The 26,101-nt window shown below is 36.8% G+C and overlaps 3 protein-coding genes across 4 annotated transcripts; 2 read left to right on the top strand and 1 right to left on the bottom strand.

Moving 5' to 3' along the window:
* The first annotated feature begins 1,709 nt into the window (after window positions 1-1,709).
* On the top strand, window positions 1,710-18,489 carry LOC116717428 (brain-specific angiogenesis inhibitor 1-associated protein 2). Of its 2 annotated transcripts, XM_032558812.1 has the most exons (15): window positions 1,710-2,277; window positions 3,630-3,758; window positions 4,969-5,044; window positions 5,693-5,779; window positions 7,449-7,510; window positions 7,706-7,777; window positions 8,722-8,859; window positions 9,361-9,513; window positions 10,389-10,565; window positions 11,815-12,433; window positions 13,233-13,440; window positions 14,269-14,331; window positions 14,695-14,863; window positions 14,951-14,991; window positions 15,509-18,489. In XM_032558812.1, the coding sequence occupies exons 2-15, from the start codon at window positions 3,711-3,713 to the stop codon at window positions 15,579-15,581; spliced, it is 1,986 nt and encodes a 661-aa protein (XP_032414703.1). In that variant the 5' UTR covers window positions 1,710-2,277; window positions 3,630-3,710; the 3' UTR covers window positions 15,582-18,489. The 2 variants fall into 2 exon arrangements, with proteins under 2 accessions (XP_032414703.1, XP_032414704.1); XM_032558813.1 differs by lacking the exon at window positions 1,710-2,277 and having other exon boundaries at window positions 3,205-3,758.
* Window positions 18,490-19,238: 749 nt separating this feature from the next.
* ndufa3 (NADH:ubiquinone oxidoreductase subunit A3) lies at window positions 19,239-20,260 on the bottom strand. The gene is made up of 4 exons (XM_032558816.1): window positions 20,179-20,260; window positions 19,851-19,925; window positions 19,545-19,622; window positions 19,239-19,423 (listed from the first exon to the last, which is right to left on the bottom strand). Exons 1-4 carry the CDS (start codon window positions 20,219-20,221, stop codon window positions 19,332-19,334), a joined length of 288 nt encoding a protein of 95 aa, XP_032414707.1. The 5' UTR covers window positions 20,222-20,260; the 3' UTR covers window positions 19,239-19,331.
* tfpt (TCF3 (E2A) fusion partner) lies at window positions 20,185-24,938 on the top strand. The gene is made up of 7 exons (XM_032558815.1): window positions 20,185-20,288; window positions 20,671-20,772; window positions 21,291-21,419; window positions 22,630-22,700; window positions 22,792-22,861; window positions 23,627-23,779; window positions 24,296-24,938. Exons 2-7 carry the CDS (start codon window positions 20,671-20,673, stop codon window positions 24,368-24,370), a joined length of 600 nt encoding a protein of 199 aa, XP_032414706.1. The 5' UTR covers window positions 20,185-20,288; the 3' UTR covers window positions 24,371-24,938.
* The last annotated feature ends 1,163 nt before the right edge of the window (window positions 24,939-26,101 follow it).

The raw sequence follows: 26,101 nt of genomic DNA, 5'->3' as shown, positions 1-26,101 counted from the left end.
CTCATCAGAAATCCACGATGATTCACAGACTCACCAAGAGACAGTACAGGTGTGTCGTTTCCATGGTTACCCCAGCTGTTAACATCAGGGAGAAAAAGTCATATAAACATGCTTAAATTTGAGGGGTTTGTTCCTGAAAATCATTTCTGTTTTAATTGCTGGAGTTTAAGTTTAATAAATGAACAAATTACTCATCTGATTTTTTTTTTTGTTTGGTAACTCAAACATTTTTTCAGACAGTAGCTTCTGTGACTTTTAATAAATAATTTGAACATAAACCAAGATTTGTATCTTTAGTTTTCAGTGATACACATGCATTTGATTATTATATATTAAAGGAAAGTTTAAAAAAACAACAACACACAATTAAATCAATCATTTCTGAATAAAACGTTTTTTAAAAACATAAAACTCTCTTTCTCTTTCATGCTGGAAACAGCTATAAAAAATCCGACTTGTACTCAAGTCACTTTCTTGGACCTTTGTGAGTCAGCCAAACACTGCCACCTACTGGGAAATCGGTGCCAGTTCACAAAAACTAATTTAATGCAGCCAGAAATGGGAGCATCTCTGTGATACATGTAATAATATGAGACCCTAATAGGAAAATAAAATATTATCAGCATCACCTGACACTAATGTTTGTTTCTATGTTGGTCTGCTACACAGTGGTGCAGTTAGCTGTTGTTGCCTTTGGGCAAGAAGGTCAAATTTTGCTCTGGGGTTCTTTTGCCTGGAGTTTGCATGTTCTCCCAAATGATTAATGTGTGTCCCAAAACCTTGTGTCTGATGAAACTGGAACCTTTGAGCCACAAAATGAAAAGATACGGCAAAGAGACGCCACTGAGCATCGCCATAGCAACACCGTGAACATTGGGAAACATGGTGGTGGCTTCATTATGCTCATGCTCCTGAGATGGAGCCTGGATTTTTGTCAAGATGGATGAAATTGGGAATGAGTCCAAATAACAGTCTGAACACAAAACTCTAGAAAGCTGAATGTGAAGAGGGTTTTATATTTTTTTAGCAACATTTGAGTCCATTTTTTAAAAAAGTTTATGTTCTTGGTATACTTTTGTGTTTTTTTATTTAGGGGTGCACCAATAAATCGACCAGCCGATGAATCCGATTTCCTTAATTTTGGGAGATTGGTGATTGGCTGATACTTATATTTGAAGCTGATCTTATCCACTGATCATCAGAAACGGTGTAAAAATCAGCCACTGGAATCGGCAGATCAGGCTTCTTAAAGAATGATAAGTGACAATCTGCCAGAAAGCTGCAATTGGTGCACCTCTTATTTTATTACATATTTCGTCGTATTTTTCTTTTGAAATTGCTTTAAATGAAATTTATTTGACATATTTTAGACTAGCAAATGACTAAATGTTTCAGGACATATCGCAGAATTTGACCTCTGTCTCCTGAATTATCAACTAAATAAAACACTGATGAGAGATAAATACACATGGACAAAGTTAAAAACTGGATTTTCCTCCCTGTTGCTGCAGAATCCGACTTGCTCAACTATTCTTTCCTTTTATTTCAAATTGTCCTCTGCGTCGCCTTATTTTCTGAGCAAGTGTTTAATCTGTGACTCTGCTTGTGGCTGTAAATGAAAGGCCAGGCTGTGTCCGTGTAGGGCCTCCTCTTCCTCCTCCTCCTCCTCTCGGAGCATGAAGCAGGAATGTGTGATGGGCCGGCTGTATGTAGGCCGGTGATGGGCCCGGCTCTGCTGCTCTCTCTGTCTTTGGCTTAAAAAGTTCAAGTCATTATTCTCCTCCTGCTGCTATTCAGATGAAGTCCCATTGGCTCATTGTTATTCTGCCCAAGTGAGAGAGGGGGACTCAGAGAATGGGAGGCTGACTGGGGTTTCCAACGGCTGGGTTTGCTGGTGGTACTGGTGCAGGTTTTGGTTGTGGCTCTCTGGTCAGTGTTTTTCTCTCTCTGTCTCTGCAGGCGTGAAGGCATGTTGATAATCGGCTCAGTAATGAGGAATAGGTACTGAATGGCACCGAATATCTGACCCCAATTCCCAGGAGTAAAAAAAAAGAGGCAAAGGCAGGGGGGGGGGAAAGAGGAAAGGAGAAGGCCATGTGAAAAAAGGAGGTGGAGGGGAGGTGAGATTTAGTGCTCTGCTGGATGAAACAACCCCCCACAAACTGACGGAGAGGGAAAGTAGTCTAATAGGAAGAAAAGAGGGGGAGTTATAGTTCATTAAACCCCTAAAAGACATGCTGCAAGCTTTTTTCATTTCATACAAAGAACACAGAAAAGGTATGTAACTTCTTCTTCTTCTTTTATTATTGCAGTTCCAGTCTTGAGCTCAAAGCTGGAGATCAGCTTTTACTCCTCTGAACTATAACATGAAAAAGTAAAAAAAAAATTTTTTTAGAAGTTTCCTCAAAACTTTCCTGCACACAGCTGTCTCAGTGAGTAGAAGAAACAGGTTTATTTGAGGATTACAGAACATTTTTGATGTAATTATGCAGCCTGGGGTGCAAAAACAACGGATTTAAGCGCAACTTGCTGCTCCTGCTTTAATATGAAAACATTAATTTATGGTGCTAAATGTAAATGCATGAATATCTTATGGGAAGGTATAATAGAAAATATAAAGTCGGAAGCGATATCTCCAAATTACTAATGATTTTTGCATAAATTGTGTGCATAATTTTGAGTCTTTGCTGAATTTCTCACTGTTACTGTCACTGGCTTTGCATGTGCATTCTCATCAGAACATGCATGAAGCAAATTTATCCAAAAGCTACATATTTTAGTTTTAGTTAGTAACCATGCACCTAAATCAAGCTGCTTTTCTCTTTTTGAAGAAAAATCACATGAATACAGCTTCTGTATCACTTCCCAACCACCTGCAGACTTTTCCTGTCGGATCCTGAAACAAGCAGGACTTTATTTCTCAGATTTAACCCCAACAAAGCTAGAATATCCTCAACTAAAAGCTTCATCCATTTCAATTATTTAAAAAGGACAGAATTTGACCAAAGCTCCCACTTCTCCACCTTTTTTTTCTTCTCCCCAATTAGAAACCACAGTTTTCACCAGGGTGGCCCTAATGAGCAAGAATGTGGAAATGTTTTTCTTTGTGTCTTGTAGCATTAGTTGATCTGGGTCAACATTTTCTCTGTAATCTCGCTGTGATTAAAAGGAGGGGTACGCAGGGAAAAACCGGGTGAGTCTTTTTGCCATTCAGTCCAGACTGGAAATCCTCTGTCCCCTCTGGGCGGCTCGTTCCCCCACTCTGCAGAGGAAACGTAGACGTCGCCTGTTTATTCAGCGCTCTGACACCTGTGACTCGGACTGGAGGAGCCCATTGTTCTCATCTGAACTCGATTGGCACATGAATCTTGGAGAAATATTTGGGTTGTGAAGTGATAATGCAGAAAAACAGAGATGGGATCCGTGTGAAAATAAAATTGTCCTCAGATGAAACCCAAGACGCTGCTTGTCGCTTGTTTTGATGGCTCCAGCGGCGGCCGTCCCATTTAAATCCCTCCTTAAAGAGAAAACTCAGAACACTCATGAGGAGAAACTGAAAAGTTTCTTTGGTAGGTTCGTAGGAGATGCTTTAGACCTCTCTGGATTTAAGATCGTCTCTTCTTTTTCAGATCATCTGTAAAGTTTAGACAGTCGAACAACCAAGAAAAAAGAGAACCAAACCATAAACAGCGGCTGCAAGAGAAGCAACAATGTCTCGAACTGAAGAGATCAACAAGATGACAGAAAATGTCTACAAGGTAAAACTGCATCGCCTTTTATATTTGGTTCTAGTTTTACAGTGTTTTCCTGTAACCTTCATGGAATCTGTTGGTAAGCTTCTCACAATAAGAAATTAAACGAATAATAAACTAACATAAGCTCAATCATTTCTATTCAGATGATTCATTTTATTACTTGTTTTTGCTTGCTGCGCTTTATTTTGGATATTTAAAATGTTTTCCAGCTCCAGTCTAGACAAAATTAACATTTATTAGTCTTTGAGAGGGCAAACTTGCATCATTATTAATTGAAAATAGTCTCAAAATGACAATGTTATGATTTATTGTAATAATTTCTGTGACAATTTCTTACCCACAAACATAAACCCTATGTTTTGGGAATGTACCTGTTTAGATCCAGGGTAATAACTAGTTAATAATTAAGATTTCAGGAATCTAGAAAGGGACTTTTGGTTTTTTAGGTAATGTTTGATAGATTCTGGAAAAGTATCAGGTTCCTTAAAATTTTTGTGAAAATACCTCATAGGTTCCAGGAAACCAGACAGCACATTCTAAAAAAAAGGTACCAGTAAGATCTTAAAAACTGGCCAATAAGTTCTGGGTAAATAACCAGTAAACTCAGTAAAAAAAAAAAAAAAAACCTAGTACATCAGACATTTAATAGTTTCATATTCTACTGAAAATCCCACTTCATAGATGTGTTTTTACATATTTTTCTCTATATGATTGTATTTCATCAATTTATGATCAATTGATGAAGGTTGTTGGATTAAATACGTATTTTTCTACACTAATTGAGCTTTTGCCTCTTCCTGCATTGCTATCATTAATATTTTTTTTATTAATATCTTTGATCTGTATTTTAACTGTGTAAACTAAACTAAAAGGTTCTGTAAAGTTGTGTCCAAAGACCCAGGACAGTTTAAGTTCTTTAAAAAGTACAGGCTGCAATATGTAGTTGTACCACATTCAGGTTAGTTGGTCCTGGAGGCTAAAGCTAATCGATAAAAATCAAATTAAACATTTTATTTCTAGTCCCAAACCTTTTTTGTTTTAGATAGCAGTCATTTTAAAACGGTAGAGATTCAGCCTCTGTATCCAACTTATCTGGGTTTACTGAAAGAAGATGAGATTTTTATTCTCTTGCTGATTGGATATTAACTATTCAGAACCTCACTTTCAAAATCCCGAACTTCAACTTTAAGAAATTCGTTTTTTGTGCCAACAGGGCGTCCTGGACCAGTTCAACCCCAGTCTGAAGAACTTTGTCACCATGGGAAAACACTATGAGAAAGCTCTGACAGGTTGGTCCATTTTCCTGAGATGTGTCAGAATCTTTTAGCATTTATAGCAGCGGTGTCAAACTCATTTTCATTTTGAGCCGTATCGAAAATCTGAATGCTCTTAAAGGGCCGGTAGTTCCAGAATATATTGATAAAATTAAATTGTTAAAATATTTGTAAATAGCTGTTTCAGCTTTCAATAAGGGTTTCTTAATGTGAAATTATATTGAACATCTTTTCACACTGATCAGCCCAACCAGGACTTTGTGATTGTTTTTGTGTGTTTTTTGCAATCAAAATCATGGATTTTGTGGTGATAATATAAAAATATTTAAATAAAAAGAATTTTTACGATATTTGTGCTAATATATGATGTGATGTGACTTTTTATTAATTGCTGTATCAGTCACAGATATAACTTGACATCAAGTAAAATTAAATTAAATGTTTTTGGCCAATTTTGAGAAGAAATGTCAGTAAAATCAGACAAAATGTGGGGTTCTGTTGATTTTGTGTGAATTTTGCGTATTTGTGAAAAACAGGAGGGACTTATTGATGTAATTTGGAGTCTGGAGGGCCACATAAAAAGCTACGGCGGGCCAGTTTTGGTCCCCGGGCCTTGAGTTTGACACGTGTGATTTATAGGTTGACATTTACTCTGTGCTTCAGGAGTGACGGTGGCTGCAAAGGGCTACTTTGATGCTCTAGTGAAGCTTGGGGAGCTGGCCAGTGACAGCCAGGGCTCCAAGGAGCTGGGTGAGTCTGCAGCTGAAGAACCTGGTGGAGATTTTGATCGTTAAACTGGAGAAGATCATCATGTAGGGAGTGTTTGTGAGCGCAGAGATGGGGAAACTCTGAGGGAAACAGAGGGGAAAGGGAGAGAGTAGAGCCATTGTTGGGAGATTAACAACACCACATGATCTCATTGTAATGCTGAAAACGGCGGGGGAGGCAGGCAGGAGTGTCGGAGGGCGAGCTGCCAGCGACCACATACTCCAGCGCCGTGTGACTGCGGGAGGGACGAGCACTGACCGACACTTTGTTCATGAGAAACTGTGTCAGAGCAACAACTTCTGGAGGTTTTAACCAAATTGAATTTGTCCACTTTACACTGTAAATATTAACTTTCAGAGCTTTTTATTGGAACCAAAACAAGGTAGAGCAAAGAAGAACTTTAACTGGACATCTTAGTGACAAAAATAACTTTTGTTACTAAAGATAAAGCTCTGGAAACATAACCGGTAAATATAGAAATACAAAGATCATATTTTTGGTAAAAATGTAAAAGTACCTAGATAGATTACAAATAAAACAAAACATCAATCACTATTGTGTTAAAATTGTAAAAAATCTTACACAGAAATAATATAATAAAATCTAAATATATAATAAATAATTTTATAGTTAAATTAAAAGCACAGCTTGTTGGTCCATCTAGGTTAGGGCTGCAGCTAATAATTATTTTAGTTATCGATTATTCTATTGATTATTCCAGCAATTAATCCGTTAATTGGATGAAAATGAAATTGGCACATTCTGCAGATTCTTATTTAAGTCTTTTATGTACAATATTAAAAATACATTTAAAGATGCAAACAATCAACATAATTCCTTTATTAAATACGGAAATAAACATTTTATTGCCTAGAATGCAACAACAGTTTTCCTTTAGTGAACCCTTGATCATTCGTAGTAAAGGATGCATCTGCAGCTAAACATTACTATTAGTAATGAAAAGCTCAGTCCTTTCTGCTTGACTTTACATCAACATGGCGTAGAACTAATCTGGAGATTATTTGTTTAGAACAATCGATTAATAATTGGATAGCAAAAGGTGGTTAATAGAAGAGATTTATTTCACAGAATTTGAAGCAGTTTAAATTAAAGCCACCACTAAAGAAGTTCTGGGTGGAACATGTTTACAGACAAAGCTTTCTGTTTTATCTTAATTGCAAATTGTACAAATTATTTGTACAGTTGTGGGTTAATTACTCCTCTGAGAATGTTGTCCTTTCAGCAAATTACCTTTTCTTTTAAGTCTGTGTACTCCAGTTAGCGATTAATTATTGGTCATATAGTTCATCGCTGTTTTTGAAATGCTTCTTTTCTAACTTCCTGCAGCAGGTTTTCTGTGCTGCAGCGCTCACACTGGTGTGTAAATATGATCAATTGATAATTCAGTTTTTTTTCCTTTGGTCCTTCTCTATAGCAGTGCAACACAATGACATTAGTATTTCATCTCATAACACCAGCTGCTGTTTGTGTACAGAAATTCAACCATCACAAGATATGAGAGGCTATAGAACCAGTTTACTGTTTGGATTTTATTTTCATATTTAAGGGCAACTCCATGAGATAATGCATCACTGTTTTTGTGTGTAATTTGCATTATGTTGACAGTCTGTTTTTGCTGTGCTGCTGTCAGGGGACACGCTGTTTCAGATGGCCGAGGTTCACAGGCAGATTCAAGTGCAGCTGGAGGATGTGGTGAGGAAATCATCCTCATTATTGTCAAACAACAATACTACTTTTATTTAGCACTGTTTAACCCCCAATATTTGTGTCTGAATAAGGACAAAAATATAGTTTTATGAATAAATATGTTCAAACTTCACAGGCAAACATTTCTCTGGTAAAATGCTTGTGACATTTATCAAACTTGTTGCTTTGCTTCGTTGACAGCTGAAACTGTTTCACTCTGAGATGCTCGCCCAGCTGGAGCAGAAGCTGGAGTTGGACATTAAATACCTCACAGTGAGTTCATGCTTTTGCTTTTCAATTATTTAAAAAGAAAAGCCACAATACAATAATAGAGTCGTTCATGGTTTCCCCCAGAAAACTTGCTAAGCCTGGAGCTCGGGGCACCGGGGCAGTCATTCATCCAGCGGTCCGCTGGGTTTTGGAGTTAAATTTTTTTTAAAGTTGACATAAAATTTGAAAATATCACTTGATAATTATGTGTTATTGGAAGATTAACACCTGAACACCAACTATAAAATCTTTAAAAAGACAGTCATTAAATAAACTAAAATAAATAAACAATGCTTAGTCTGGCGGGGGCACAAGTAAAGCCTGGTGGCCCGCCAGGCTTATAATACACTGAGGAAAACCCTGGTAGTTGTTACTTTTTTGCTTTCTTCTTCTTGTATGGCTACTTTTTGAAAAGGTTAATGTGAAAATCATTTTTTGACATATAAATAGATTATTTGGAGCTTACCAATCTGTTATTGTTGGTAGCTCTGAATAATAAAGACATTTTTCAGAATCTCCTCAGAAATAATGTGAGTAATGTTGTTTATTTTGACTGTGGAGAATAATAGAATTGTGAGCATTTAAAAACCGAAACAGAGTCTCTTATTTACCTGACTTAACAACCTATCTTTCTTTTAAAAAACAGTTTTTGCCTTGTCATACTGAGGCAAAGTGTGTGTATTTTACAGTTTTAAACAGAAAAAAATATTGTCAGTGTGCACAAAACTTCACTTAATCACATACTGACAGGATGGTATTGCAGACAGATATGAGTTTATATATATATATATATATATATATATATATATATATATATACAGTATAGACCAAACGTTTGGACACACTTTCTCATTGAATTGAGAAAGTGTGTCCAAACTTTTGGTCTGTACTGTATATATGTTTTTTTTTTTAATGTGTGTGTCTCCTGTCTCTGCCTCTGTTCTCAGGCCACTCTAAAGAAGTATCAGAGTGAGCGAAGGTCTCAGTCGGAGTCGATCGAGCGCTGTCAGTCCCAGCTGAAGAAACTCCGCAGGAAGAGCCAGGGTAGCCGTCACCCTAACAAATATGGAGACAGAGAGATGCAGGTAAAGCACCATTTACAGTCCAAACTGGGTCTAAATTGGTTCCTGAAAAGCTGCAAAGCAAAGTTTATTAGGGAGACAATGTCCTCATTCACAAATCCTAAACATTTCTCAGGATTACCACAGATTATAAATCAGAATTAGGCGAATGTTTCTGTGTGAAATGGGCCAGAATATGATTAAAAAACAATCAGATTCAGCTGGATTTACAGGAAACAAGAAACTCAGAACAAAACTGTGTTTTTTCACACATGTTTAACATGAATATTATATTTAGTTATACTGTAGAATTAAGATAATAAAAATAGAAAACATTTTTAAACATTAATGTAAATATATACTGTTTCTGGTGAGGAATAAATTAGGACACGCACACAGATTTATCATATACCTCTTCATGCCTTTTTATTTATAGTTGACATTAAAGTTTATGTTTTTTAATATTATTATGTGAAATTGCATACACTGAGGTGTAAGGTAAAAATTTGTTGGCTTTTGCTTCAGTTTGTGGAGCTGATGAGTCGTCGACAAGGCGAGCTGGACACGCTGGTGGCGACAGGCTACAAGTCTGCACTCACAGAGGAGAGAAGAAGATACTGCTTCCTGGTGGACAGACAGTGCTGCGTCACCAAGCTGCTCATTAACTACCACTCCAAGGTGAAATGCTCATATTTATTTACTGCTGTGTGTTTTTATACCTGTCCTCACTCAAACACAGACACGTTTTCATTTTTCTGCAAATTCACTTAATAGATTTCCTTTCTGTCTACCTTAAAAAGCAAGTCCACTTTCACTTTGGTCAAGTAAAAGTGACCTATCATGCTTAATTGAAAAGGTTTTGGTAGGCCTATGAGCTACAGAATATGTTTATTAAATTTTTTGAGCAAAATTATTCTTAGACAATGAGATTTTAGTCTGGTCAGTTCTCAACTTTTACACTCGCACGCGAAAATGGCTGCAAATAGATTAGCAATACATCTTTGAAAAGCAGAAGTGGAACTTCCTGCACAACCAACAAAAAATCAGAAAGTAGTTTCTGAATAGGAAGTCAACAGCAAAACACTTGTCTTTTCCAGCAGCCATTGTTCACCACATAAAGTGGTAAAAACCAGCAGATCAAACGTGCTAGAGCTCCACTTGGGTTGCTAGGTGACAGACTGGGGTTATTAAGTGGATTGTGACTTAACAATCAGGAGGTTTTTGAAACAGGTCATTTTCCATATACCAAAAAACATGACTCAATCCCAAAAAACATGTCGGTTTTGTTAAGTGCTTGGACTGTTTTTAGAAACAGTTGACCTAGTGGAAATTTAAAAATGTGCAAAACTTGAATTCAATATGTCATAGTAGGTCTCTTTTAACTTAAGCCAGGTAACATTTAAACTTGATCAAGATTATCACATTTCTGGAAGAAACTGGAACCTGCTTTAGAAACATCAGGTTAATTTGTTTTCTAATGACAATATCAGGAACACAGGTGGAAAATAAAACGTTGAGCTCTGCTTTAAGATGTGTTTTCTGACGTGATCCAGGTGAGAGAGCTTCTGTCGCAGAAACTGTCGTCCTGGCAACAGTCATGTTCTCAGCCCACGAAGCTCCCGGAGCGGGCCCTCAATCTGCTGCGTCACACAGCGCCGCAAACCCCAGGGGCTGCTGGGATAGCTGAGGTCCTCCGTCACACCAAGCTGGGCACCGCTCAACCAGAGCAGGTCAGATCTTGTTTTTTTTTTTCTTCTCAAAGCCTAATTCTTGGGTTGTAACTCATTTACTGTCAATTTGAAGTCTATCAGATTCAATATGTTTAAAATTAAACAACCTCTGATTGTGTCAAAAATAGCATTGCTTTATGTTTGAAATGTTTTACTCCTTCTGCTTCATGTGACTCTGTTTATGTTGTTGAGATCACCTTTACTTATTTTTACTTGTTTACCACTATTCTATTTCTTAGTGGTATCTTATACTGTCTGTAAAAGCCCACAGGAAAAAATACTGCAAATTAGCTCATGCTACAGGCACGGGAGTGCTTCTTTAATTCAGTTTATCTATGTTATTATAAGGCGCTGGACAATTCGGCTAAAAAAAAACCAACATGTCACAATATAAATGTTTCATGTCAGCTAATGTTGATCATTTGTGATAGATAATTACTGTTTAGTTTTTTGTTTTGAATATCAAAAACAGGTGATGTGACCTTTCCACTTTTATCCAGTTTTCACTCCACGCACGCCGTTTTAAAAAAAATTCATTTTACAGCAATTGTGAGGCTCAGTGGCAAAACCAGAAACTTCTGCAGCTCAAGTTACTCAACAGGTCGTTGCTAGGTAACCACAATTTACACAGCAAGTTGTTGCTAGGTAACCAAAGAGCGAGTGAGTTTAGTTGATTCCACCAACCTTGCCCAGCTGGCTGTGGCAGGTTGAGCAGCTAAAGTCTTTCCTCTTCCTTCATCTCCCAGAATGCAGTGCAGTTCTGGATTGGAGTTCAGTAAAAATATTTTATATTCTATCAGATGTATTATCTATTGATATTGATCATGTGTTTATTGTGACATATATTTTTACTGATTTACTGTCCAGCCCTATGTTATTATACCTTGTTTCCTATCAAATAAACTTAAGAAATAAATAAAAAATGTAAGTAAATATTTTTACGTTTGTCCGCTTCCTCAGCTTTATCCCTCATTCCATGAGGCTACTAAACACCCATTAATTTTTTATTGTATATATTTATATTGATACATTTTATTATAATTTATTTACTTATTTATATATTTATTGTTGGAGCATTGCAGCAACATTTTAAATGAATGACAATAAAGTCATTCATCTATCTTCTAAGTCTTCTAAGTCGACATCTATCTTCTTGTATTCAAAAGTAACAAAATGAATGACAGCCAAAACCAGTGATGATTTCTGCATCTTCTTCTCTAGTTTTCACGCAGCGTTGTTTGATTTTCAGAGAGTTTCCGTCCAGGAGGTTCCTCCTCTGCTGAATGGAGACTCAAGCCGCTCCCAGCAGCAGCAGCGATCGCTCCCCTCTTCCTCCTCCTCCCACAGCGACTCTGGTCCTCCTCAGGGCTCCCCTCACGCTTTCCGCTCTGCCTCCTCCACCGCTGCAGCTGCTCCTGGGTCTTCTCGGGGAGCTTCTCCTCAGCACACCAGCACCCCCGTAAACACCTCAGTGAGCCCCCTCTCTGACGGCGGCCCATCAGCGTTCGACACCACTACCGCCACCTCTCTCCTCCTGGCCTCCAACACGTCCAACCTGTCTCCAAGCCTCATCCCTTCCACAGTGATGTCCCTCAGTCAGATCTCTCAGAGCAGCAGCTCCTCTCAGGGCATGACCCTCCCGATCCTGCACAGCGCCCCCCACAGTCCATCGCTGTCCCACAGCGCTCCTCTCTCCAGGGCTTTGACCCCGGTGCAGCTGCTGCACCAGCAGGTCGGACCCGGCGGGAGCCACACGCTGTCTCCGTCACACAACCCCTGGCTGCTGAAAGCCGGGGACGTTTCTGCTACTGCAACGCTGCCTCTGCCAAGGAGACCGGTCAGTGAAATGAGGCTGGGAGGCTTTCAGGGTAAGATGCTGTTTTTAATTTGCTGCTTGTTTGTTTGGTCCCCAAACTGAAATTAAGAAAATAACAAACACTGAAATCGACTAGCCTGGCCATTGCCTTCCTGTGCTAAAAAAAAAAAATCTCATTTACAGCATCATCTGGGTTTTCTCCCCTTCGCTTAATTTCCTGGGGTCATAAATTTTCCACCGGGCCAATCAGGGAACAGGAGAAGTTACTTTGCCGTTTTCAATTCTGCACCTAAAAATTAACCAAAGTATGAAAAAAAATAAAACTACTACTATAACCAATTAAAACTAAGCAATATTTAACTAATAAATACTAATAAAACTAGCAAACATGCTCTACAAACTAAGGTTACTAAAACTTACTGAATTAGTAACAACAAAATAGAGTTAAGCTATAGGTAAGGTAAGGCAATTTTATTTATATAGCACATTTTCAGCAACAAGGCAATTCAAAGTGCTTTACATGAATTAGAAGGAAATACAACAAACCAAAGGAAAGAGCAAAAGAAGAAAAAAGAAAACATAAAAGTATAACCCCATGTTTTAGAATAAGTAGACTGTGATTTATAAACCAATATGAGTTTCTCTGGATTCTAAGTTTGTTCTAATTCCTGAATATATAAACTCCTTTTATAAGTGTAAGTACTCCATAATTTATAAGCTAGAAGGAGTTTCTCTGGATAATTATAAGCTAAATATTGAAAAATAATGACAATATTAATTACAAATAATAAAAAAATCAACCCTTCCCCTGAATCTTTCTTCTGATTTCTCCATCTTACTCTTTACCACAGGCTCCAGTCTTCCCAGAGTGCTTCCATTATCTGGAGTGACCCACGTGGAGGCCTTATTCACTCACACACCTGGAGCGTTGGACGGTGCTGGTGGAAGTTTAGGAGGTGGGGCTTGCTTACTTCACTTCCTGCCCGGGGATAACATCACCCTCCTCATCTCTGAGCCCAGAGACGGGTGGCACTACGGTCAAAACGAACGCACCGGACGGTATGACGCTCTGCTGCTTCACAAAAAAACTTATAAAGTTTTTACTGTTTATAGGCGACTTATTGTGCTTCCTTGAACAGGTTAGGATAGCTTTGTGGTCCATACAAAACATGATCATAACATTTTTTGCTTAGATAATCAGCTGTCAGTCTGGTCAGTTTTGTGTATTTTGAGCTCTTTTCAGAATGAGATGTTTCAGGGCGTCTTGTCACTTTAAATCCTAAAACGCTGCTGCTGGCCACGCCCCCTAACTCAACGTTTACACAGATTCACAATTTACAACCGCATATCTTTGAAAAACACTCGTCTTTTCCAGAATCCACTGGGGTTGCTAGGTAACATGGCTGGGCTTGGCTGGGGTTGCTAATGGCGAACGTGACTTAACAATCTGGAGGTTTTTAAAACGGCTCATTTTCCAGACACCAAAAAACATTAAGCTATTTCCAGCAAACAGATGGGTGGGGTTTTTTTTAAGTGCTTGGGCTTTTTTTAGAAACAGTAGAGACCCAAATGGAAGTACAAAAAAATGCAAAATGTAAATTTTTTTAACAAAAGAAACTATCCTGTTCAGATCTGTCGAGGCTACGTATTTAAGATTTGAGCTAAGGATTATTAAATGTTGTCAGGACTCTTTAATCACTGAAATAGTTATTAAATTAAGCCTTAATTGGAATTGAGAAGCATTTTCCATTGATTCTGCTGTTTAAAAAGCAATAGAAAACTTGTTTTTGAGTATAATTGTTGTGCTTTGTTGCTCGTATGTTCATTAAAAAACATCCTCTGCTGTTTGGCTTGTCAGTCTGCCTCAAATATTGACTTTTTTTCCAGGAAAGGCTGGTTCCCTTTCTCCTACACCCAACCGCAGCACAGCAGAATGGATCACCTTGAGGGGTACGAAGACAGAAAACAAAGATTTCTCAAGACATCAGTGATGACAAACTATTCCTGTTCACTGGTTTCTATTTTCAGTTTAGCTGCAATATTATGTCATTTGTTATGTGTTTGGTCCAAATGTAATTGTTGCTCATTTTGATGTTAAACCTTGAATATGATCTGAACGTCTTTTATACAAAAGCAGCACAGAAAACCAGGTTATATCATAGATTTTGGTTCATTTTTCCTTTCTGTCATCTTCTACCCAAACCTTTTTTCCAATTCCCAAAAGTTTGTTGATTTTACTCAATAGCAACATTTCTCCAGTTTCATTTTGCCTCCTGTCGTTTTCTTTCTTCTCCATTTGACCTTCCTCTGTAGCTCTCTCTTGCTATCGAAGGCTAACAGCACCAGCACCGGACAACTTGACAAGCTGGTGTCTGCAGGCCTCCCCGCCCTCACCCCTGAGTCTGAGGAGGAGCGCTCCCTTCCTCCTCAGAGGGTCAGCACCTTCCGTCCGCGCCCCTACAGCATGGCCGACACCAACAAGGTGAGGCGTTTTAAGTTGTAGAGCGTCACAGCCTCATGTTTTCTAGTGATTTAATGTTTTTGACAATAACTTTCTTCTGGTTTGCAGATCACATCAGACTTAAGAGCTTCACCACCGTCACCCACCAGGTAATGTTTGGAGAAACTAAATGGTTGTTCCAGAATATATTGATAAAATTAAATTGTTGAAACAGCTATTTATAAATATTTTGTTTCTTAATGTGAAATTATATTGAACATCTTTTCACACTGATCAGTCCAACCAGGACTTTGATTGTTTTTGTGTTTTTTTGCAATCAAAATCTTAGATTTTGTGGTGATAATATAGAAATATTTGTCAGGAATTTTTACGATATTTGCGCTAATATATGATGTTAAATGTGACTTTTCATTAATTGCTGTATCAGTCACAGATATAACTTGACATCAAGTAAGGTTAAACTAAATGTTTTTGGCCAATTTTGAGAAAAAATGTCAGTAAAATCAGAAAACATGTGGGGATCTGTTGATTTTGTGTGAATTTTGCGTATTTGTGGAAAAACTGGAGGGACTTATTGATGTAATTTGGAGTCTGGAGGGCCACATAAATCTGGGCCTTAAGTTTGACACATGCGATATAAACTAACTGAATGTTTTCTTGTTTCAGGCCCAACCCCTTTGCTCACGTCCGCCTCAGAAAAACCGTCACCAACGATCGCTCGGCTCCCATAATCGAGTGACGTTGCTGTTCATAGAGCCTCAGGTTCAGTCCTGGAAGCTGCACACTGTGTTTGCAAACTGTGATTAACTTTTGTCTTTTTTTTCTCAGTTGAATCATGTAAAATGTTTGTGCACAATGTTCAAAACCAATATGCATTTTAGCTAAAAAAAAAAAAAAAAAAAATTATTATTTTATTTTGATTTAATTGCAAGACATGGAAATCCAATGTGACACAAATGTGCCAGTTAAGATAAATTGTAAATTTGTTTGTTTCTTTGTGTTTGAGAGCATCATGCTGCATTTTACTCTTCAAAAATGTGACTAAGCTGTCCTGGTTATCTCTTAGACGTGAAGGGTGCCTTTTGTTTCTTATTTTTATTTTGTGCCATATTCAGAAAAGTGTTAAAGTTCTGGTGCAACATGGACTGGATCCTGTAACAAAAGGTTTTACACATCGACCACGGAAGTATTATCGGGACGAGGACCGGCTCCTTCTCTACAGCGTTAAATATTTTTCAAAAAAGCTTCTATGTTTGTTGCATTTTAGTGAAAGAGAGCATTTAAATTTTATTTTATTAGGCTAATTATTTAGATAAAGCACAGGGCATATTTTAATGAAACTGAGACAATAAGTTGATTTGTTTGAATTTTGATAACCATAAATAGGAAATGACTAAATGCACAAATCTTAATTCCAGTTAATAGTAATATTTCTGCTGTTGTAACGTTTTCTATTTGTCGTTGCTTGTGAAGGTTTTCAGATTATTTTAACTTGCTTCCTTGAATCAGGATGCAAAGAACAGAAACTCCTTCGGCATTATTTTTTCATTATAACAATGTGGCTCCAACTCAGTATTCATAAACTTGCACACTGTGAACCTGAACCGGTGAAGGTTAAAAAGAAAAGTGAATTTTTATTTAAAAGATGGAAAGTTGGGGAGGATTAAAAGTTTAGGAAATGAGGAGCTTGCATTTTTGGTCTGGATTTTATGTCTTGATTCCTTTTCAGACCTAAATCTAAAGCTCTCCACCATCTATAGACTAGCTGATTGTAGATGCGTGTTTACGAGTCAGACTGAGCAGAATCTTAAAGAGTGATGTGAAAGCCAAGGAGGAGGACATGACTGAGCTCACTGTGGAAGTGTTTTCAAAGAAAGTGAAGGAGAAAGCATACAGGAAGTAGACCTATGTCTAAGCAAGTATTTGTCAAACTGCAGTCATATTTAAGGATGTATGAGAATAAAAACATCCTTTGTGCAAAGTAAAAATTATTATTCTCTTCTGTATTCACTCACTGCAATATTTCAGCACCATAAAGTGTAACAATAATCAACAGCACAAAATAATACAACGATTTACTGCTTGTTTTAGCTTGTAAATTTTGCTGAAAAGTGGTAGCACTGCATAATACATTCACATCTGAGGTCACGTTACCCAAGATGTTACTTTGCTTAAATTAAGACCTTTTCTTCTACAAAATGTAATGGAAAGTACTTTCCCAGACCATTTCCTGAAACCGATCAGGTGCTTTCCTAGAACTCTGTTGAACTATCTGCTTCCTTACTGAGAACTTATGTTTTCTATAACTTAGTAGCTACTTTCAGAAAGTGACTTTCAGGGAACTTTAACGGAGTTTAACTCATCAGGTACTTTCCACGAACATTCATGGAATGTGTTTGTCACTTTCCTAAACCTAACTAATAAGTTTCTTTCAGGTCACCAGTTTTTTTTATAAAGCTAAAGGAAGGTTCTCTGTAGGTTCCTGAAAATAAAGAGTAAATTTCAGCCTCGCATTGCATGTGAATTTCAAAGAAAGTACTGTGAAAGCAGTACTTTTATCAGTAAGTCTGATAAAAGTTACAGGAAAGTACCATCTAAGCTGCAGAAAATTTACGTTCTTCAAGAATATGTACTGCTTTATGTTGTGCTACCGTGAAAACACCTTTACGGCAAGGTTTTCACTTTGGTTGAATATTTTAGGTTTTAAGCCGCTTTGACACAAAATCACCGACTAACTGCAAGTAGTTCACATTTTAAATTTCCTCTTGCAGCCTGTAGAGGTTGTACATTTGTCTAAAAAGCTCTGAAATAAAATCACCTTTTATTTCAGTTGCTTAATCTCATCCTAAGAGCTCTTTCTGTGTTTATTTGATCAGAATTTCTGGAACATAATCCTCCACCAAAAACCTCATGACGGCATTTTCAGCTTATTGGTCGTGACCATCAGTCTTTTCATTAAAGTGTTATATTTCCAACAGTACTTGATGCCATACACTCCAATAAAGTTCCAGAAAAACACTTCTATAGCATCACAATGTGTTTGTCCTTCATCATCTCAAATCTTCCACCGAATGTTACAATGTGTTTAATTCACACACAGATAGTAGCTACAGTTGAAAAGCTCTTGTGAAGACGTAGCGACCCCAAGAGGTCACTCTGCCGCAGTTCTCCGTTAGTGAGCTTTAATATGAGAATTTTTATTTTTCTTACCATCCTCATCGCTATGTGTCAAGGCAACATAAATGTTGGTCTTTGTCATGTCATATTATTATTATCTATGACATGACAGGCAGGAAGAAAATCATTCCTAGTTTCTAGAAACTAAATGACCGTCTTTATTTTAAAATAACGGTTTGGTTGCATTTATTTTATAACAAATTGTTAGGAACTAAAAATTTGCCACTGATGGTCTCTGAATTTTGATTTTTATTGCAGAACAACTGAATCTATTTGGATTAATTTTACATTTTCCAGAGAGAAATTATCTTACTGCAATAAAAAATATATTCTTAGAATTTGTTACATTTTTATCAAGGTTAACAGTGAATATGTCCAGGACTGTATGTGTTTTTCATTGGGGAGTGAACAATTTGTTGTTTTTTTTATTAAATATACTCGCATGCAAATATAAAACCAGCTGTAACAGATCTGTCATGGTGTTAAACTGCATATTACATATAAACTCATAGCTTGGCTTGTAATTGGGTTTACCAATTTAAAGTATTTATTATTGGATAACATTCTTATTTTTTCCTGTTACAACTGAACTTATCACCAGTTTAAAATTACTCCACTGAAGTGAAAGTGTTAAAAATTTAACATGAACTCCTGAAGTGACACACAGGCAGCATATAACCATATTGATATGACATTATTACACTGTGATGAATAGTGAAGAAAAACAATGGATTTATGATTATTTGAATATTGTGAAATAAATGTTTCAATGAAATGCTGACAGTATCTTGGCAAAGTGAGATTTACACAGATCTTAAAATTAAGTTCATGTATGTGCTTTTAAATATATGTATAAAATTATAATTTTCAGCTTTGTTGTGGAAATGTGAATTTATTGGGTTTTAAATCTCTCGCTGAAGATGATGTATGCCTTTGTATGAACTGAACATGATTTTTCTTTACTTGAATGTTTATCAGTAACTCAAAAATCTTAAAAAAAAAATAAGTTGGGATGAGCAAATCAGAGATAAAAATTGGTCATCTGCACCTAAAACCAAAGCAAAAGTCTTTCACTTTCCATTTAAAAAAATAACATTCAGAGGTAGCTGTTAGAAAATGAAAGACAGTCTGAAAACTCTATTTCTCTATGTGCAATGCCAACTTACACTATGTTGTCCTGTCAGTTTGTCAAATACACAACAAATCAATCTGACAACAATAAGATTAAATAGAATCTTTACTGTAATGCAATTACAATTGGGCAAACTGAAGAAACACACAAACAGGAGGAGCAACAGGTATTTTGCTCATTTTATAACTTTTTAAGCCATTCCAAGCTTCTTCCTTTAGCTTCAGAGGGATGTGAGGGAACGTCAGGCATGTTTCCATCATCCCTCACAGGAACTTAAAAGGAATGATTAAGAAACACACACTTTATTGATCAGCATTATTAAAAATCAAGAGCTTGTTCCACACAACTCACAAACAGAATTATAAGATGACTTCTGTGAAATGACGAGTTTACCTGGATAACTGTATGGCGTGACTTCATTTATCATTTTTGTGTATTTTGTATAGGGGCTGATGAATGGAAGAATAATACCTGAAAATACAGATTATTTGTAAATGTGCATAATTACAATAGCAGAAAATATACATCTCTTTATTTTATCTCACAATGCCTACATTTAGCTATATTAATTCACCACCTAACTGAAGCTGGAGCACTAGTACAATCGGTAATCATTTAAAAGTTGGATGAACATTAAAAAAACCCAGATAAAGCAGTGTTATTCTGACACTGTGCAGTACACCTGAGCTTCTTGCTTACCTACAAGGCCAATCCCACAGGAGGCCACGATAACTGGCTCCTTATTCCAAGCATTTTTCAGGAAAGCTCCAATTCCTGCAGGAAAACCCACGACAGTGTTTAAAATCCGCCTCAACTGCGGTGTGGCTAGCAGAATTAGCTCATGTTAGCAACACATTCAAGGTCAGAATTTTCCTTCCTTTTCACAAGCTTATCTTTGCTTTAAAATCACGCCGATATATGGTTTATCTTAATTCTAACAGTAAATGTATTATTAATAGTAACAGGAGACACAATGAAGACAACTTTAATAAATGCAGTTTAGAAAAGCGACAAAATAAACACGTACCTGCCATAATGTCCGGTGTAGCTTCAGGACAGAGGGTGTTCATGGGAAATGTAGTAGAAGGTGAAATGACGTATAATTTCTGCGTCGGTCGCACATAAACACAAAACGAGGTGAGATTGAGCTATTTTTGTTCATTTTTGACGATCTTATTGTTTAAAATTCATTCATTTTGAATGTTTTGTTAATAATTACCCCCCAAAGAGTTTATTTAGGTAAACGGAGGTGTTTTATGCAGTTTGTAGAAAGTTTAAAGGGAAAGAAACAGCTTTTAACCGCTGCTGTTACAGTCGCGGCTATGCTGTTTATAATCTCAGAAATTACTGGCTGGTGGTTATACTGACATTTACTGGAATTTATATAGCAATTGAAAATGTATGTTCCAACTAAATGAGCTGAAATTGGTGCCACACTCATCCTTTTAAGTACTGTATCTTTAAAAATATTTTCTCAACGTAGTTTTGATGTTGGGTTGATGTTTCTTGTTCTCTTTAGATGATGGAGGACTTCTCTGGGTTGGCCCTACCTCCTCTCTTTGGAGGACACATTCTAGAGGCTGAGTTGGAGCCTGGTGGTGTAGAGCTGGGACCAGGAGAGGTAATAATAAATCTTAATCCCTTGCAAAAATATCCCTCTTATTGAACTGCTGCACATTTACTCACATTATAGGCAGAGCTGCAAAATATCTAATCACAGTTTCAATGTGTGTCACATCATATCACAACAATGGAAAAGGCAGAGAAGAGTGGGGACGGTTTGTAACCAAATACTTAACAAAACATAATGATGGAGTCAGCACAGTTTGGTTTAATTTGAATTATTATTGTCATACTAATGTTAAACAATAATATCAGTGTCTTCATAGCAGCATTCGTCTCAAACTAAAAGTCACACGTTGATGTAATTCACTGAAGCTTAAGTTTATAGACCACCACAGATACTCTGTAAGAGTGAGGAGAAAAAAAAAAAAGATTTGTAAGAAACACTAAGGCTACAAAACATTCTGTGCTTTCTTCTACCCACTTAACTTCAATATGTAATTATGTTCATTGTGCAGATTAGTTTCTTCTGGTGTGATATTTTATAATTTTTTTTGTTGTATTTCTTTCTGTCAGGTGGTGCTTGACCCAGATCCAGGTGGCAGCGAGTTGCTAGAGAGCACACCTCAAGAAGACGAAGAGAGGAGAGCTCTCGATAAAAGGAAATGTCTGGTGCTGAGCAGGAGGTGCAAGGAAATTGAACAGGTGTGCGTAGTGTGTTTGTGGGTCACTTCCTGAATGCATTTCCTTTGAAATGTGACAAAGGAATTAAGTGTCTTGACAACCATGTAGTGCCTTATTTAAGATCATCATTTCTAGGTGTCATACTACATGGACTTCTTAATATTTTTTTTTTCTTCCACAGGTTCCTTATAAAATTAAATGTCTGATAAATATGTTGCTATTTCACTTTTACCATAAAATACACATCTCTGTATTACGATGTAACCAGGTGACCATGAAACTGTTGAAGAGCTGAACAGATTCTTAGAACAAATCAATGCATGAATGTGCTTTAACTTTCTCCAACTGAACAGAAAAAAAATGAAGTTATTATCTTTGGACATGAAGAGGAATGATCTAAAGTCAGCGCACAACTTCAGTTATGACAACTAAAAACCAGCGATCAAGTTTGAAATCTGATCATGTGTGGTGATGAACTCAGACTGGAACATTCAGAGAAACATAAAGACAATTACAAAGTCAGCCTTCTATCATCTCAAAAACATTTCCAGAATTGAAGGACTAATATCGCAGCAAGATTCTGAAAAACTCATCCATACGTTTAACTTTAGTTGCATTGATTACTGCAACAGTGTCCTCACAGGTCTAAAAAATAAATCAGAAAGGTGCAGCTGATCCAGAACGCTGCTGCCTGCATTCTCACTAAAGCCAGAAAGATAGAGCACATCACACCAGTTCTAAAGTCCCTGCACTGGCTCCCTGTAGCTCAGAGGATAGTCTTTAAAATACTGTTGTTAGTTTATAAATCACTGAGCGGCTTAGCACCACAGTACATTGAAGATCTGCTGTTGTTGTTTCAACTTTCCAGAAATCTACGGTCTTCTGGTTCTGGTCTGCTCTGTATACCCATAACCAGAACCAAACCTGGAGAAGCAGCATTCAGTTTTTATGCTCCTCTAATCTGGAGCAAACTTCTAGAAAACTGCAAAGATGCTGAAACACTGAATTACTGTGAATCAAGGCTAAAACCCACCTGTCTATAGTTTCCTTTGATTAATAATAACTGGAATGTCATAAAATGTAGTTTGTTTTTCAACTTTTCATTGCTTTCCTTTACTTTGCCACTGTAATGTTTTTCTTATTTGTTGTTTTATTTTCATTTTAACCAAGTAAAGCATTTTGAGTTGCCTTATTGCTAAAAATGACACCTGCCGGTCCGTGTTATGTTCAGGTAAATCAAAAAATCCTGGGTCGCCTTCACCAAGTGCAAAGAATTACACGCCGCTTGAAGAAAGAGCGACGGTATGAAACTTCAATGTCTATATAAAGTTTTTATGCTTTGCTGCAGAACCTACCGTCAAGGCTTACCTGAATGCTCTGCTGATTTCCACAGGTTCCTCATGAAAGCTTTAGATGCCCATGGAGATGATTATAGAAAAACCCCGCTCACCATACTGCTTGAAGTAAGAATTATGGAGATGGAGTCTTACAGAATTAACTGTCCCTTCAGTTTGTAATAAAAGTGGGATTGAAATGGGAAATACGTATTAGTGAAATATTGCTGAAAGAAGTTGTTTAGAATGAAACAAATCCAAGAGGATATAAGCTTATATCTTGTTTATTTCACTGCAATTTAGTTCTATTTTCATTTCAAAAAAATCATGTGTTTGTTTTTTCATAATAAAATATTTTTCTGGTCATCCATTCACTCAAACTTAAAAGATAAATTACTTTTTAAAATAATTACAAGGTTTCCCCCAGAGAACTTGCTAAGCTCTGTAGTTGGGTGTTAGTGCAGTCATTCATCCAGCGGTCCGTCGTGTTTTTGAGTTAGAAAATGTTTAAAATTCAAGTGAAATTTTAAAATATCACTTGATAATTATGTATTAATGAAAGACTGGAAGATTAATACTTGAACACCAACTATAAAGTCTTGAAAAATGCAAAACATTTTAAAAAGACTTAAATAAATAAGCAGGAAACCCTGAATTATTTTTCGTCTTCATAATCTCTGCAGTCAAAGCTAATCTGGTAGTCCTTGAGAAATATCAGAATTGCCAAAAAATGTGCAGTATAAACAAAATATTGCTGCTGATCAGTCAATTTGAAGCCAAAATCCTGCACAATATTTTTGCTTGAGACTATCCCACTTTCACCATGACAAAACACTACAATTGTTGTAACATAATTTAATTGACCTAAATTTATATGTTCTCTGCTGGCTTCAGGAAGAGCCTGGAGCCCACTTGGATTCTGCTGCCGGAGTCGAGGAGGAAAAACTTAATGGTTTGTCTGGTTCCTCTGCAACTCTCCATCATGCAGCCGGACCGAAGAAAAAGAGACACAGAATTTCTCGGCAAGATAAGGACAAAGATCAGCAGGTCAGTGAATAAATGATGTCCAGTTTTGATCCTCAGTTTGCTGTATGTTTTAGAGTGATCATTGGGTGAGAGGTGAGGGTTCACCCTGAACAGATCACCAGTCCATAATAGTGCCACTCAGAGACACACGGAATAAGCAGCCACACACTTTTCCAGACTTAATAGCCGTTTAGAATAACCATTTAAGCAAACAGTCATGTTTTTGGACTGTATGAGGAAGCTGGAGTATCCAGAGAGAACCCACGCAGAAAAAAACAGACAGGGATTCAAACCCAAGAACTTCTTGCTGCGAGGCAACAGTACTGCCAGCTGCACCACAAACTCTATATATTAGATGTATTGAACCAGAGAAACATAAAACATGTAGAATGTTGGTCGTTGGGGACTTAACGTTGACATCACTGGAATAACTCCACTGTTTGCTTGTGATAGTAAAAAATTCAGTAAAATTTGAAACCCCTGACTGTGTTGAATGAATTGCTTATGAATAAACAAATATTTACCTCTATTTTTCAGATTGAACCTGATGTGTCTGTGTTGGCAGAGACTCACTTTGGAGAAATGCCCAGCCCAACATCTCTGTCACACTGAATGGTGGCCAGCATATTTTTCTTGAACTTTAATTAGATAATGCAGCCTTTCCTTAGTCTGACTCTGCACTATTTGTTGTTTCCCTTGAAGAAACCAAACAGACTGGACTCTTGTAAGAGAATTAATGTTTACTCAATTCTGGCCAGATTTTGTATATATAAGGTTTGTATATATGAATTGGTATGTTTTTTGACTTACTGTACAACAAGACCTAATTATGACCAATATACAGTATTGTGACCAGCTCAGGTTAAAGAGGATACAATGAAATGAAACAACAGAAATTATCTCACTACTTTAATGAATATTACAAATTTATTTCATTAGTAGAGGTGATTAAGATGTATACTCTTTTGAATGTTGGTTATTGATATTGTAAAGTTCATGTTTTTAAGTGTTAAAATAACTCTGTTGAGCAACTGAGGCAAATTTACCTGTTTTGTTTTTCTACCACATTCAATGTTAGATCATTACGATCAAGATGTAAAGGCATTCCACCTGCTTGTGGTTAAATGTCATAATGACAGCACTGTAAAATTAAAGACAGTTACTTTTGGGGTGCTGTTAACCTTGCTAAATTCATCCCACTGGTTCAAAAATCAGAAAACAGGATAACTGAGGCGAGAGCTCTGGTAGGTGCGATCGAATCCCTTCTTGGAGGAAAGGATAAATAAACAATACTAGATTTAGTTTTGAGTCAAAGGCATTTAATGCTGACAATATAGCACATTTTAAGACATAAAATCACAAAGTGTTTCAGAAGATCACAAGCAGATTTAAAAAAAAATTGTTAAATCTGCTTCTAAAAGAGATCACAGAGTCCATCAAAAAGTGTTGAACAAAAGACTTTTTGTCTAATTTTGTCTTCATTTTTGTCTCCTTTTGTCCTCATCCTGTTATGGGGAGCCATCAGTCTTCTGAAATAGCCTGGCGCCAGACCATCAAGAGCTCTCCAAGTCAAAACAAAAATCTTAAATTGCACCAGAAAGCAGAGTAGTTACATCAAGATTGGAGTCACATTTGAAACAAAGTCGAATGGAAAGGCATTTTGGACAACTTGCAGCTGTTCCAGGAATGTTGTGCTAAGACATGTATAAAGTACATGGCAATTATCCAATCATAGTCAACCAAAAGCAGGAATGATTATTTCCAGTTTCGAAAGTGAGATGATGGAATTTAATTTGTCAAAAATTCTCATATGATAAAAACAACAACGAACCAGAAGTTTGACATGTTCATCCAAAGTACGGTACTAAAATGATTTTCTCAAAGAACTAAGAGGTGCAAGAGGCTCCTTTAACTCAGACATTATTTCAATTATTTCAGTTTTGTCTTCATTTAATTGAAGTAAACTGTCAGCCAGATAAAGATTTTTCTTTATCCTAAGGAAATCATTGAATCCCCTCAGAACTGAATTATTTTTTTACGTAAAATCCCTGCTTAAATTTGATGACGGACAAAATTACTGATCAAATATCAACTTCCTTAAGCGTAACTGTTATGCATTCTAGAGGTGCATCTCTGTAGATTTGAATATTATTAAAACGTTTTTATTATTAAAAACCCATTCACTAAGTGAAATGTAATATAAATTAATTACATGGAGGCTGATTAACATATTAGATTGGAATATTAAATCAGAGTAATACAAATAAATATTACAGACAAGCATACCTGCTGAAAGATCATTTTTAAAAGGTCTTACAAACAAGCCTCATTTGTTATTTTCAT

The sequence above is a fragment of the Xiphophorus hellerii genome, chromosome 3 (genome assembly GCF_003331165.1).
Source record: "Xiphophorus hellerii strain 12219 chromosome 3, Xiphophorus_hellerii-4.1, whole genome shotgun sequence".
Taxonomy (NCBI): domain Eukaryota; kingdom Metazoa; phylum Chordata; class Actinopteri; order Cyprinodontiformes; family Poeciliidae; genus Xiphophorus; species Xiphophorus hellerii.
This window is presented reverse-complemented; position numbering and strand designations above follow the sequence as displayed.